This window comes from Cebus imitator, unplaced genomic scaffold (genome assembly GCF_001604975.1).
Source record: "Cebus imitator isolate Cc_AM_T3 unplaced genomic scaffold, Cebus_imitator-1.0 Scaffold194, whole genome shotgun sequence".
Lineage (NCBI taxonomy): Eukaryota > Metazoa > Chordata > Mammalia > Primates > Cebidae > Cebus > Cebus imitator.
In genome coordinates this window covers 1,410,878-1,425,705 of record NW_016107509.1, presented here as the reverse complement: position 1 = coordinate 1,425,705, position 14,828 = coordinate 1,410,878, and the positions used below count along the sequence as shown (strand labels likewise).

Sequence of the window (14,828 nt, the reverse complement as noted above, 5' to 3'; positions counted from 1 at the left end):
GCCACTGCACTCCAGCCTGGGTGACAGAGCTAGACCTTGTCTCGAGGAAAACAAGTAAAAACAAAAAATCAGCCAGGTTTGGTGGTGCACGCCTGTAGTCCCAGCTACTGGGGAGGGTGAGGCAGGAGAATCACTTGAACCCAAGAGGTGGAGGTTGCAGTGAGCTGAGACCACGCCACTGCACTCCAGCCTGGCAACAGAGCAAGACTCAGTTTCAATTAAAAACAAAAAACAAAAAACAACAAAAAAAAAAACTTTTAACTTCTAAGTCACACATCAAGAAAGTTTTGACGCTTGTACTCCCAGCACTTTGGGGAGCCAAGGCTGGCAGATGGCTTGAGCCCAGGAATTCAAGACCAGCCTGGACAACATGGGGAAACTTCGTTTCTACAAAAAATGCAAAGAATTAGCCAGGCATGTTGATGCATGCCTGTAGTCCCAGCTGGAAGGCTAAGGTGGGAGAATCACTTGAGTCCAGGAAGCTGAGGCTGCAGCGAACCATGATTGTGCCAGTGCACCCCAGCCTTGGCATTGGAGTATGACCCTGTCCTGTCTCCAAGAATAAAAAAAAAAAAAGTTTTGAATCTTTCAAAACATATTAGCTAGTTCTCTGACCTCTGTGTCCTCCACAAACTCAATAAACTTAACTTTATGCAGCTTACTGATAAAGCAAGGACATATATTTTCAGCAGGACACAAAAGGCCTCCTTTAAGGATTGATGATTTACTGACTTTCATTGTCAAACTACTATACCCTTCAGGGTATAGTTCTCATCAAGCCCACAGTTCTCCATTTTGACCACAGGACATGATAATTTTGTCAAAAATGCTCTGGTGAAATCTAACTATACAATGTTAAAGGCACTTTTCTAATGAAGCAGGTTACTAACCCCGTCAAAAAAGGAAATGAGGTTAATTTAGCCACTCCTCAGCCGGTTCTGTCTTTATTCAAGGTAGCACCAGCCTTGAATTTAAATAATCCTACAAATTATGTTACAGAACTACCAACTACCCTGCAGAGGTCTCACTACATTTCTCCCAAAGACAAACTTCAATCTTCCCACTTGATGATTGGTTTTTTTATTTTTTTGAGACCAAGTCTTACTCTGTTGCCAGGCTGGAGTGCCGTGGTGCAATCTCGGCTCACTGTAACCTCTGCCTCCCAGGTTCAAGTGATTCTTTGACCTTAGTCTCCCCAGTAGCTGGGACTACAGGTGTGCGCCACCATGCCCCACTACCTTTTGTATTTTTAGTAGAGACGGGGTTTCACCATGTTGGCCAGGCTGGTCTTAAACTCCAGACCTCATGATCTGCCCTCCTTGGCCTCCCAAAGTGCTGGGATTACAGACATGAGCCACTGTGCCCGGCCAATGGGCTACTTTTTAAATGTATGAATAGTCATCCATCCTCATCCTGGGTCTCACTTTCCAGTTTTAGTGAAATTTGGTCAACCATGATCCAAAAATGTAAGACAAAAACAATTCCAGAAATAAACAATAGGTTTTAAATTGCACGTTCTACGCAGTGTGATGAAATCTCCCACAGTCTGGCTGCATTCAGTATATCCATGTTGTATACCTTACTCGCCCATTAGTCACTTAGTAGCCCTCTTGATCATCAGATCAGAAAAAAACAGTATATATAGGGTTTGGTACTGTCCACCATTTCAAGCATCCACAGGGGTATTGGAATATATTCCCTGAGGATAAGTCGGGGGGTTGGGTAGATGGTGGCAGGGGCTACTATATAAGGCAATCCCCCATCACCTCCCAATGAGGATATAAAAAGATTTTCTGGCCAACTTGAATACATAAACTTTGGTTATATATAGATAAAAGAATCAAATGTCCATTTATAATGTCATATTAGTTATACAACACTAAAATAATCTACTATATAAAATAATATTTAGAAATTCAGCTTTTTCCCTTAATCAACATTTCGTAAGACACTGTTATTGAATCTTTTTCAGTGTAACATTGGCATCTGTCTTCATGTTCACTAGAGCGACTAAGTCACTTACCAGCTTCTTTTTTTTTCCAAAGTATTATCACCTTCCCTTTATTTGCAAATGTTTGAGTTAAACACTTTTTAAATTCTTTTGAGCTTTTAAGCCTAAACCCGAAGTGCCTGTTTTCTGTACATTCAGGCAGTTTTTCCATTCACAGGTCTGTGCTGTGGATATAGATTCAGAATTTCCACAAGGTAAGTACTTAACTAATAAAGACCAAAGTAGCTTCCACAGGTAAGTACTTACCTAATATGGACCAACGTAGCTTCCACAGTTAAGTACTTAACTAATATGTACCAAAATAGCTTCTTCTCTAAACAATCCTTTGCGAGGTTTTGTAAAAAGTAGAATAGTGACTTGCTCTTTTCTGAGTTATTTTTGGGGAGAAAAAGACCTTGCTTTATATCCAGGTAATCAACAGGTCCACATTTCAATTAATAGCATAGATACTGTTTATGCAAACACACAGATGCATTAATAGAAGTCTTCAGAAATCAAACAAATTTTTTTCTTCTTTTTTTAAAAAGTCTCATTCTCACCTGGGCTACAGAGCAGTGGCGTGATCATAGTTCACTATATCCTTTAACTTAGAATTATCATTAGCACTTATATTGCAGGAACACTGTGAAGATTAATGTATCTAAAACAATACCCCCATCTTGGCCTCTCAAAGACCTGAGACTATAGGAGGGAGCCATGGTGCCCAGCCCACAAATTTTCTTTCTGAACTAAAGCATGAGAACTTTGCTATACCATCATAAAAGAGTAAAGCAGAGGGGGATGGGTTACTCAACTCTCCTGAATGAGTTTTCTTAAAATTGTATTGTATTGTATACTAATTAAATGCCAGGCATGGTTTTGAGCATTATAGATCCATCAACTAATTTAATCTTCACAATGTCCTATGATACAGGTGCTATTTATTGATAATGCTGTCCTACTCATAAGGAAACTTGCCCAAAGTCTTACAGCTTGTAAGTGGTGGCTATTCAGGGGGTCTAATTCTAGGGCCCCTCTCTCTTTTAAAAGGGGATATACAGGCCGGGCACTGTGGCTCACGCCTGTAATCCTAGCACTTTGGGAGGCCGAGGTGGGTGGATTATCTGAGGTCAGGAGTTCAAGACTAGCCTGGCCACCATGGTGAAACCCCATCTTATAAAAAACTAAAAATAAAAAATAAAATAAAAGGGAATATACAGTATTGCCTCTTAGTAAAATTTGTTCTTCATTTTATGAGAGTCCCATCTATTAAACAATCAATATCAGTGGTCTAAAGAACACATCATGGTTAGGTCTCTTTTTTATTATTTTCTAGTATTCATCCACATTGCCTGAAGGCATAATGAGAGGTCTGGGGAAGAGGTGGTTCATCCTTTGTTTTAAGTTGGTACAAAAGTAATTGTGGTTTTTGCCACTAATATTATGTTCTCTGAGTTAATCACTACCCCCATTTCTGTCAGTACTTTTAAGGCAAATGATTACTACAAACACATGCACAGAACATACTAGTTCCAAGTCTTCCTCATTCTTCTCCAAACGTTTTAACTGGTGGTGGAGAATCTGCCCTATGGGCCTAGATCTCCCTTGCTATATAAAACTAACTTTAAATGCTGTCTTTGATAAGGTAAATTTCTTGCGCCCTAAAACGATGTAAGCGCTTCCTCAGTTGTCATCTGGTTGTGTCCTGTCACGGGGGTGGGAGTTAGGAAGGAGTTTCCTAAGGAAAAAGATGAACTCGAGAATGGGAGAATTAGGAGGGAAGGTGTAACACGCAGAAAAGGGAGGAAGGGGGTGGAGTGGGAGGCACTGCTGGTCTGACTTAGAATTTCGTGCAGACAAAACGAGAACAGAAATGGAAGAGTGGGGTCGAGTCACGGAAACCTGTTAGGCAGCATTTTCTTGGCTTTTCCTTTGATGCGTCTTAGACACTGCTTTACTGAGACCTAAGAGTACTAACGGCCCAGTTGGTCAGGGCACCGCACGACCATTCATCTCCCGCTCCCGGCCAGAGCTGGTCCCTTGAAAGCATCACTCCCCTCCAGAGCTCAGTCAAGCTTTTCTCCCAGCGGCCAGTCGGCGGGAGGGACCACCAGAGCCTGCCGACCCCAAGGCCACAGACCCGCGTTCCCGTCCTCGCCGGCTGCCACCGCGGCTTCCCTTCCGGTGGACAACCCCTGAACACTCCCACATTTCGCAGCCGAACCTGAACCGTGCCTTTCCCAAAGAGCCGAACCCGGCGGCTACAGAGTAAAACCCAAGCTGGAGTGAGGGTCTTACCTTTAACAGATTAGACGTCGCCATGTTCCTTCAACTTGGACTCTCGCGAGAGAACGCGAGAATTCGCGGCGCTCCCGGTCAGGCCTCCACTGGGTGCCGGAGTTCGCACCGGGGCCCAGGGCCCGCTGGCCCGTACCGGGGTGTCGTGGGCGCCGGGGCGGCGTGCTGATAGCGCTGACCTCGTCCCAAGCACTAGGAGCTTCCTCACTCTTTTCCCCTACATGGTCACCAGAGCTTCCCCACTCGAAAGAGCTCATGCAAGCACTCAGGAAGACTGGAACCGCGAATGCTGAGAAGGTAGCGGGAGTTGACCTGACTTGGAAGAGGAAGCATTGACTCCACGAGCCTCCCCCACTCCTTCGGATTAGCCTTTCTGGTTGCACCCGCCGCGGCCACCCGCAACGAATTTAGCTCGGCCTAGGCCCCGCAGCTCAGGTTCCGCGACCGCATCACGTGACGCCAGGGCGGGGACGCGCTCGGGAGCGAGCGTGGGAGCCTGGAAACCTCGGTGGGTCCCGAGGCCGCGGCAAGGCCGGGAGCGCGCCCTCTACTGGCAGGACCTGGCGTTTTCCCGCACCCCGCCCCAAATCCCAGACTGGGTGTTAAGGGAGGTGCATTGTCCTGAAATGCTTACAACTACTGTCTTCAATAACTGTTGCATAGAATGCGCCCAGTAAATATGTGTTGACTATTAATATTTATATTCAAGAGTGCCTGGCACTTGAATAAAATATCGTTCAGCGCTTTGGGAGTCTGAAGGGGGAGGATCACTTGAAGCCAGGAGTCCAAGACCCCCATCTTTACAAAAAAGTTTGGAAAAAAAAGGATTGTTCAGGGAATGAATATTAATCTTCGATTTCCCGAAGGCACATTATCCCAGAAGATCCTAAACCATAAGCCCCTAGCTTTTACCCCTTCAGACCACAAACCACTGGCCAATGAGAGAATATAATTTACATGTAGAACCTACAGGATACCTGGTATTGCATCATGCGTGTTTACAAACAGCTTTCATACGGCCATAAGTAAGAGCTCTGCACTAAAAGCAGAGAAGAGGGATGAACCTACTTTAAAAATTCAGTCAAGTAGCTAATACTTGTTTGTGCACTTGTATGTACTACGCACTGGAAATACAGGATTAAATAAAAGAGAAGACCCCTGCCCTCTTGTAGTTTATGGTCTAATAAGGTAGCCAAATGTTAAGCATGGTTACACAAGTCAAATGTTACTTAGTGGGAGTTGCGATAAACACTGCAGAGAGGCTGGGTGCGGCTCACACTTGTAATCCCAGCGCTTTGGGAGGCTGAGGCAAGAGGAACACCTGGAGTCCGGAGTTCAAGACCAGCCTGGCCAACATGGTGAAACCCCATCTCTACTAAAAATGCAAAAATTAGCTGGGCATGGTGGCAGGCGCCTGTAATTCCAGCTGCATGGGAGGGTGAGGCAGGAGAATCACTTGAACCCTGGAGGTAGAGATTGCTGTGAGCCAAGATCGTGCCATTGCACTCCAGTCTGGGCGACAGAGCAAGACTCTGTCTCAAAAAAAAAAAAAAAACCTGCAAAGAAAAAATACAATGTGCACTTGCGAGCATAAGAGGGGAAAGGAAACTAGTATTCTAATCTCTATCTACCCAAGCCACCCTTTGCTTATGAGAGGAACTTTATAACTGAACCTTAGGACAACTTTTAAGAGCTTGATTTCAGCATCCCACTGTCAACCAAAGCATTTCAATTTTCCTAACTCACTTGTTCTGGAAACACCACTGCTACAACCCTGACTTCAATAAGTTCTCCATTCCATTGACCCCACCACTTCCTTGTTATATGCCATTGCCTTCTGTTTTCACTCCTTCTCATCCAATTTAAAATCGGCCCACCGTTATAAAAATGTTTAAATATTTAAAATGCTTAAATATTTATTTTTAAAAAATAGCACAGGCACATAATGCAAAATTCAGAAGGTGCTAAAAATAATACAATCAAAAGTAGGCCTTTTTCCACTTTCTAGGGTGATGTAATGTTCTATATTGTGGTAGAGACTTCAGTTATTCAGGTGTATGCACTTGTCAAAGCTCAGCAAGTATGCCCTTAAGATTTATGCATTTCAGCCAGGCACGGTGGCTCAGTCCTATAATCCCAGCACCTTGGGAGGCTAGGGCAGGCAGATCGCTTGAGCTCAGGGGTTGATGACCAGCCTGTGCAACATTGGTGTCTCTATAAAAAATGATAAAATTTTTAATAATTATGCATTTAATTTTTTAAAAAGTAAACAAAATTTGAAGTTTAATGCTATCCATGCTGAAGAATTTAGGAATAAGTGAATCTATACTTATAATTTTCTTTGAAATGTATCAAAAAATAAGATGAATTGATGGTTGGGTAGAAACATTGATAAAGCAGTTGAGGGATCGTGGCTCACAACTATAATCCCCGCACTTTGGGAGGCTGAGGTGGGTAGATCACCTGAGGTCAAGAGTGTGAGACCAGCCCGGTCAACATGTGAAACTTTGTCTATACTAAAAATACAAAAAATTAGCCAGGTGTGGTGGCAGGCACCTACAATCCCAGCTACTCAGGTGGCTGAGGCAGGAGAATAGCTTGAACCTGGGAGGCGGAGGTTGCAGTGAGCTGAGATCGTGCCATTGTACTCCAGCCTGGGCAGCAAGAGCGAAACTCATCCCATTACTGGGTATATATCCAAAGGATTATAAAACATTAAATTATAAAGACACATGCACACGTATGTTTATTGTGGCACTGTTTACAATAGCAAAGGCTTGGAACCAACCAAAATGTCCATCAATGATAAACTGGATAAAGAAAATGTGGCACATAAACACCATGGAATGAATGTTAGATCTCTACAGCCATTAGAAAGGATGAGTTCATGTCCTTTGCAGGGACATGGATGAAGCTGAAAACCAGACACTGCAAACTGACACAAGAACAGAAAACCAGACACCGCATGTTCTCACTCACAAGTAGGAGTTGAACAATGAGAATACATGGACACAGCAAAGGGAACATCACACATGGGCTTGTCAGGGCGTGGGGGCATAGAGGAGGGGCAGCGGGGGATTGAGGGATTGGGGAGGGCTAACATTAAGAGAAATACCTAATGTAGATGATGGAGCGGATGGATGCAGCAAATCACCATGGCACGTGTATACCTATGTAACAAACCTGCACGTTCTGCACATGTACCCCAGAACTTAACATATAATCTTTCTTCTTTCATTCCAAGCCTCAATTTTTCATCTTTTGCAAGTCTCAACCTTTTCCAGTACAGATATTTCTATTTTTCTCTTTCCTCTTTCCTCCTTACCTTACTGGCCTGAGTTTGTATAATGGGATCTGAGGGTAGGTGGAGTGGACAAAGGAGGAAACAGGAGAAAGCTACGTCATTCCTTGCTGAGGGACGGAGGAAATTATCAAACACTCATAAATGAAAGCTGATATAATTTGTTAAAAAAAAATTGATGCAGCAAGTATAGTAAAACGTTAATGATAGAGTCTAGGTGGTGGTTATGCTAGCGTTCCCTGTGTAAAACCAGCTCATCTGTATGTTTAGAATTTTTCATCATTAAATATTTGGGGAAATTTTTTTAAAAATAGGCTTGCCTTCCTCCATAGTTCCCCAGGCATCCAATTTTTTTTTAATTATTCTTTTTTTTTCCTTTAAAAAAATTTTTTTATTTATATATATATTTTTTTGTTTTTTGTTTTTCCATTCTTTCTTCTCCTAGACAACGGTTATGTTTCTTGTGAATGCCCAGGACATTCTGCTCATGTGTAAGCATTCGTGTATCTACTCCTTTTTCTCTCCCCTCCAATGATGGCATACTACTTATATTCTTTAACATACTTGTTTTCACTCAGCAGTATGATGTAAATTACTGAAAAAAGTTTTTGTGCCTATTTTTTTCACACTTTCTCCTCCTCCTCCTCCCCTCCTTCCTCTTCTTCTCCTCCTCCTTCTTCTTTCTTTTTCTTCCTCTTCTTCTTTTCTCCTCCTCCTCCTTCTCCTTCTTCTTCTTCTCCTTCTTTCTTCTTCTTCTCCTTCTTCTTCTCCTTTTCCTTCTTCTTTCTTCTTATTCTTCTTCAGACAGAGTCTTGCTCTGTCAACCAGTCTGCAGTAAGGTGGCACAATCTCTGCTAACTGCAACCCCTACCTCCCAGGTTCAAGTGATTCTCACACCTTAGCTGCCTGAATAGCTGGAATTAACAGGCATGTGCCACCATGCCCGGCTAATTTTTGTATTTTTTAGTAGAGACAGGGTTTCACCATATTGGCCAGGCTGGTCTTGAATTCCTGGCCTCAAGCGATTTTCCCACCTCAGCCTCCTAAAGTGCTGGGATTACAGTTGTGAGCCACCATACCTCACCTTTGACCTTAAAAGTCAAAGCCTTTAAGTTGTAAGAGGGACTTTGTAAAATTATGTTGGCAAGTAGAAATGAGCATATGTTTCTTTTTATATTTGTTTTTTTCTGAGTGTTTACCCAGTGAAGATCCTACAAGAAACATCAAGAAACATCAACATTAACATGCAAGGAAGTTAATGTAAGAAAATGTCGGNAAGAGGCAACCATTCCTTATATTTCATAGCCTCTTATGTGATTGATTACATGGGGAAATGCTCAGAATAGGTAAAAACATATGATGCAGAATTCCACATATGTGCTATAATTCCAACTTTGTAAAGAAAGCAAGCTACAGTTTTATTTCTTACTCAAAATAGGGGATAAACTGGAAAAAATGTTCAGAATGTTACCAGTGTTTGTGAGTAGTAAAAAGTGGGATAATTTTATTTATTTAAAATATTTTTTAAAATCACCTGCTAATTTAAGAAAATTTAGCCATCATGTTAAACCGTAATACTTTACAAAATGAAAGTTTTCTTTAATCCTTTCTCTCCCACCTCCTAAAATATCCACTGTTAGCCGTTTGTTTTATTTTTCTCATTTATATATGCAGTAAAACATATATAAAGGAGTTTCTCAAAGGTGGCTGATAGTTTACATCAAAGTAACCTATTGTACTTATTTTAAAAGCAGATTTCTAGGCTCCATCCTCTGAAGATTCTGATTCTACAGGTCAGGAGTGAGGCCCCAAATCTGCCTTTTCCCTAAGCATCCCAGGTACCTTTTCTTGTGCACCAACGGCCAAGAATTCTTGTGCATCAATGGCCCAGAATTCCTTATAAAGTGCTTAAGAATGTGTCCTTTAGAACCAAACAGATCCTGCCATTTGTGAGCTACGAGACATTGGTTACATTACTTAACTCTGTCGAGTCTTACTTTCCTTATCCGTTAAATTGGGATAAAAATAGCCTCTACGTCATAAATTCTTATAAGGATTAAATATGACAATATATGTTAAACATCATATACTATAATGTATTACAAATATGGCTGAGCACGGTGGCTCACACCTGTAATCCCAGCACTTGGGGAGGCCAAGGTGGGCAGATCACCTGAGGTCAGGAGTTCCAGACCAGCCTGGCCAACATGGCAGAAACCCATCTCTACTAAAAATACAACAATTAGCTGGGCGTGGTGGTGGGCACCTATAATCCCAACTACTCTGTAGGCTGAGGCAGGCAGCATAATCGCCTGAATTCAGCAGGCAGAGATGTCAGTGAGTGGAGATCGCACCACTACACTCCAGCCTCAGCCTGGGCCAGAGGGTGGGACTGCGTCTCAAAAAAAAAGAAAAAAAAAAGATATTACATATGTAAGCACTCAGTAAATATACAGTAATAATAAGACCAAACACATATAATGCTTACCATATGTCAAGCACAGTTCTATGTCTTGTGTCAGTCAGCTACTCATGCATTAACTCTCCTTTTCAGTCATGTACTGACTTCCCAGGTCATATGCCCTCATTTCTTAATGAATTTAGATCTTGACTCCAATATCATTCTCTCCAGCATTATTCCTGTTGTCATTCTTCGTGATTTCAACATCTATATAGAAGATTAGTTACTCGGGAGGTTGAGGCAAGAGAATTGCTTGAACCTGGGAGGCGGACATTGCAGAAGAAAAATAAAGATTATTAGTACCCTGGTGTTTTAGTAAGGCTTCTCCTGAAGGCAGAGTCTGAAACAAGGACTTGGGATGCAAGTGATTTGTTTGGGAGATAACCAGGAAGCAGGAATGAGAAAATAGGGACAGCAAGATAGCAAAGGAGGAAAACCCTCTGTAGAGTGTGCCATCAAGGTCACCACCAAGAACAAAGGGGACTTAAGTCCACTGAGACCTCTGGGAAGCATCCTGAGTGCCCCATAAAATTGTCCGTCAAAGGAACAGATGTTGGGACACTTTCCCAGGGGCTGCGGACTCTCCTGGTTGGCGGATGTCCCCAGAAGCATTGTCTTCCTCGTACTTTACTACACTTGCCTGTGGACCTAGCGAGCCCCTGGGCCTCCAGAAAAGACCTTGAGGTGAAAGCAGAAAGGAGAGGTGCTCTTTCCATGTGGGAAGGTATTGGCTTCGGAGCTCACGTAGAACGTTCATAGCCGCTGATGAAATCAGAAATAGGTCAAGAGGATGTGACCGAATACCAAAAGTGTCTGGTATGCCTGGCTTCTCCATTCCTTAACCTCCACTTTTCCAAAGATTCTGTTCTCCACCTCAACTACTCTCTCTCTCTTTTGAGACTGATTCTCACTCTATTGCCCAGTCAGTGGGCAGTAATGCAATCTTGGCTCACTGCAACCTCCACCTCCTGGATTCAAGTGATTCTCACACCTCAACCTCCTGAGTAGCTGGGATTACAGACCATGCCTAGCTAATTTTTGTATGTTTAGTAGAGACGGGTTTCACCATGACGGCCAGCCTGTTTTTAGGGAATGGAGAAGATGATCTGGAAGTGGCAGTGGAAGCAAAGGGGACCCATGCACAAACCCCAGGCCCAGTGCTACATCAGCTATCTTGTGAGAGAGATGCAGAAAAAGCAGTGACTTCAGGAGGAAACCACGTTTCACTTAGAATAAACAAGTAAATGGATTGCTTCTTTGTTGTAGTTTTAAGTGTGGAAGCTGGGGAGGGACACTCTTCCCCCAAATCCATGGCATTCTTGGGAATTCTAATCCTTGCTGGAAGAGACAGGGAACCCAAGGAGAGCATGGGCTTATTTGGGGTACTGAGAATTCTGGGGAAAAATATTTTAATGACTACTTCGGAGCTATTCTTCTCTAACTGTTGTATAGTAACTTATCCTTTCAAGATTCTCCATTTGTCAACCAATCATTAACCAGTGCCTGAAGCTTATGCCTCAATTATATTTGCTATAAATATTTTCTATAAATAATGATATATTTAATTAATTATGATATATTAAATTCAAGGATGAATGAAATAATATGGGGCTTGGATGGGCATGATGGCTCATGCCTGTAATCCCAACACTTTGGAAGGCCAAGAAAGGAGGATCACTTGAGTTTAGGAATTTGAGACCAGCCTGAGCAACATGGTGAAACCCCATCTCTATAAAACACACAAAAATTAGCCAGGTGTGGTAGTGCATGCCTGTAGTCTCAGCTACTGAGGAGGCTGAGGTGGGAGGATCCCTTAAGCCTAGGAGGTTGAGGTTGCAATGAGCCGAGATTGTGCCACCGCATTCCAGCCTGAGTGACACAGTGAGAACCTGTCTCAAAATAAAAATAAAATAAATAATATGGGGCTTATACTATTCTATTTATATATAGCAACCTCAAACGCTGAAAAATAGTAAAAGTGTCTAAAAATTTCTTTTCTTTCTTTTTTTTTTTTTTTTTGAGACAGTCTTGCTCTGTTGCCCAGGCTGGAGTGCAGTGGGGTGATCTCGGCTCACTGCAATCTCTGCCTCCCAGGTTCAAGCGATTCTTCTGCCTCAGCCTCCCTATTAGGTGGGCCTATGGCTGCACGCCACCGTGCCCAGCTAATTTTTTTGTATTTTTAGTAGAGACAGGGTTTCACCACATTGGCCAGGCTGGTCTCAAACTTCTGACCTGGTGATCTGCCTGCCTCAGCTTCCCAAAGTGCTGGGATTACAGGTGTGAGCCACCGCGCCCGGCTAAAAATTTTAAATATTAAACCACATCCTCATGCACCACCAGAGTTACCAATTCTTGAAAAAAACAGTGCTTAGGTATATGGTTTTTGGAACAAACATATTTTAACCAACCCGTTGGGCTGACCCACTTACATCCTGTGGATTTGCTTAGGGGCCAGTTATCTTCCACTGTGTTAGCTAGTGTTGCTGATGGACGGAACTGGGACTAGATGCAGGCCTTCCACATTGTGATCCAAGGTTCTTCCTTCCTGAAAGATGGTTTCAGAGAAAAAAAAATGGAAGAAAACAGAGATCAAAATGTTCCAGGCAGGCTTCTCTTGTCCTGTGAGGCGGAACCTTCACTTCTGAACCTTCACTTCACCTTCCCTGAGGCTGCCTCAGCCTCTGTTCCTCTGCGCCGTTCTACACCTGTGGATTCGCTCCGAAGATGTACCAGACTCTCTTCCCGTGGGACAGGTGGTTAACCTGTTATGGTTCTAGGTTTTCTAATGTTTTCATTGGACCTGTTTATTTATCCTCTAGACCTGTTTGCTCCAGTGACCGAATCAAGCTCACCCCTTCTCCTTTCTTCAGCCAGTAAACAGATTCTCCAGCCGCTGGAAACTGTCCTTGGAAAAAAATGCAAGTCTGGGCCGGGTGCGGTGGTTCACGCCTGTAATCCCAGCACTTTGGGAGGCCCAGGCGGGCAGATCGCCAGGTCAGGAGATTGAGACCATCCTGGCTAACACAACGAAACCACGTTTCTACTAAAAATACAAAAATTAGCTGGGCGTGGTGGCACACGCCTGTAGTCCCAGCCACTCGGGAGACTGAGGCAGGAGAATTACTTGAACCCGGGTGGGTTGCAGTGAGCCAAGATCGCGCCACTGCACTCCAGCCTGGGCAGCAGAGCGAGACTGTCTCAAAAAAAAAAAAAAAAGAAAAAAAAATTGCAAATCTGAGGTTTTCAACTCTAGGCTCCTTAACCTCCCACTCTGGTGCCCCCTCCGCGGCCAGCAGGTGGGAGGCGGAGTGTCCAAAACTGTATTTCAACAGCTCCTCCAAGTGGAATGTCAGTTAACTACAGTGGCAAGAGCTACCATCTGAGATCAGGTTGAATTGGCTTAAGGAGAATTTCAGACAGACCCTCAAAGAAACACATGTACACAACACACACCCACCAACACTTCTGATACTTGTTTCATCATCTATAATTGTTCACTTCTTCAATACCAGAAAAGACAAACAATTTATCTTGTCTAAGTGGCACTAAGTAGAAGAAACAAAAATGAGCAGCTGTTGGAGAATTATGACACTTTTTATTAATACTATCATTTGGGAGACTTCATCTAACTAGAATTTTATTTTTAAATTATATAATAATACATTTTATTCACACTACTATCACTTAAAAACTTATATAACTTATTTTTAAATATGCTAAGTTCAGACAATCAACAAGATAAAAATGAGCCATATAAAAATAAGATTTTAGTAATGGAATTTACAGATTTACTTTTTACAAAAAACTTAATTTCTTAATTGGTTCAAATCTGAAGTAAATTGTCAGGGTATTCTTGCTGTGCCAAAGCAACCTAAGAGTTATAGTACAAAGGATGCACTGTGCTATATTTTTGCTTATTAAACTACTTAAGACACTGCCAGACTTCACAAGCCTAGGCAATGCAGTCACATCAACTTTTTTTTTTTTTTTTTAATAGAGTCTTGCTCTGTAGCCGGAGCTGGAATGCAGTGGCCGGATCTCGGCTCACCACAACCTCTGACTCCAAGGTTCAAGCAATTCTTATGCCTCAGCCTCCCAAGTAGCTGGGATTTCAGGTGTGCACCACCATGCCAAGATAATTTTTGTATTTTTAGTAGAGACAAGGTTCCACCATCTTGGCCAGGCTGGCCTCAAACTCCTGACCTCAAGTGATCAACCTGCCTTGGCCTCCTAAAGTGCTGGGATTACAGGCTTAAGCCACCATGCCTGGCCCACATCAACATTAATATCTAAATTTTGCTGCTTCTTTCACTAGCCTCCACATTCCTCATCACTTCTGAATTTTGTTTTATTTTGTTAGTCTCCAAGGCATGCTTCAAAATGCTCAGGATCAATTCTCCTTATGTTCTTCTGCTCCATTGAGCTCCATAATTTAGTCAGCTATCTAAAATGTATTGGTGATTTAAGAAAATATAATTAGAAATGCTAATCATGAGCCAACTGAGAATATGCATAAGGGAACCCACAGGGCTTAAAATATTAACATTGTGGTAGTAAAGCTGTATTGCAGCATACATAGAGGTCAAGTGGCCTTTTTTTTTTTTTTTTCCTCCCTTTTTTGCTTTTTTGCCCCCCCTTTTGTGCAGTTCCACCTTTTTTTATTTTCCCTTTCCTGGATTCAAGTGATTGACATGCCTCAGCCTCCTGAGTAGGTAGGATTACAGGTGCATGCTACCATGCCTGGCTAATTTTTTGTATTTTTAGTAGAGATGGGGTTT

The 14,828-nt window shown here is 42.6% G+C and overlaps 1 protein-coding gene across 2 annotated transcripts in view; it reads right to left on the bottom strand.

Annotated features, from left to right (window-relative positions):
• CUL5 (cullin 5) overlaps nucleotides 1–4,964 on the bottom strand; it is a 107,413-nt gene extending 102,449 nt beyond the window's left edge. The window contains exon 1 of one of the 2 annotated variants that reach the window (XM_017547056.2): nucleotides 4,289–4,964. In XM_017547056.2, coding sequence (XP_017402545.1) covers nucleotides 4,289–4,312 — 24 coding nt within the window. In that variant the 5' untranslated portion in view covers nucleotides 4,313–4,964. The remainder of the gene's footprint in view (nucleotides 1–4,288) is intronic. The other variant, XM_017547057.2, reaches the window with a different exon arrangement.
• Between the last annotated feature and the right edge of the window lie 9,864 nt (nucleotides 4,965–14,828).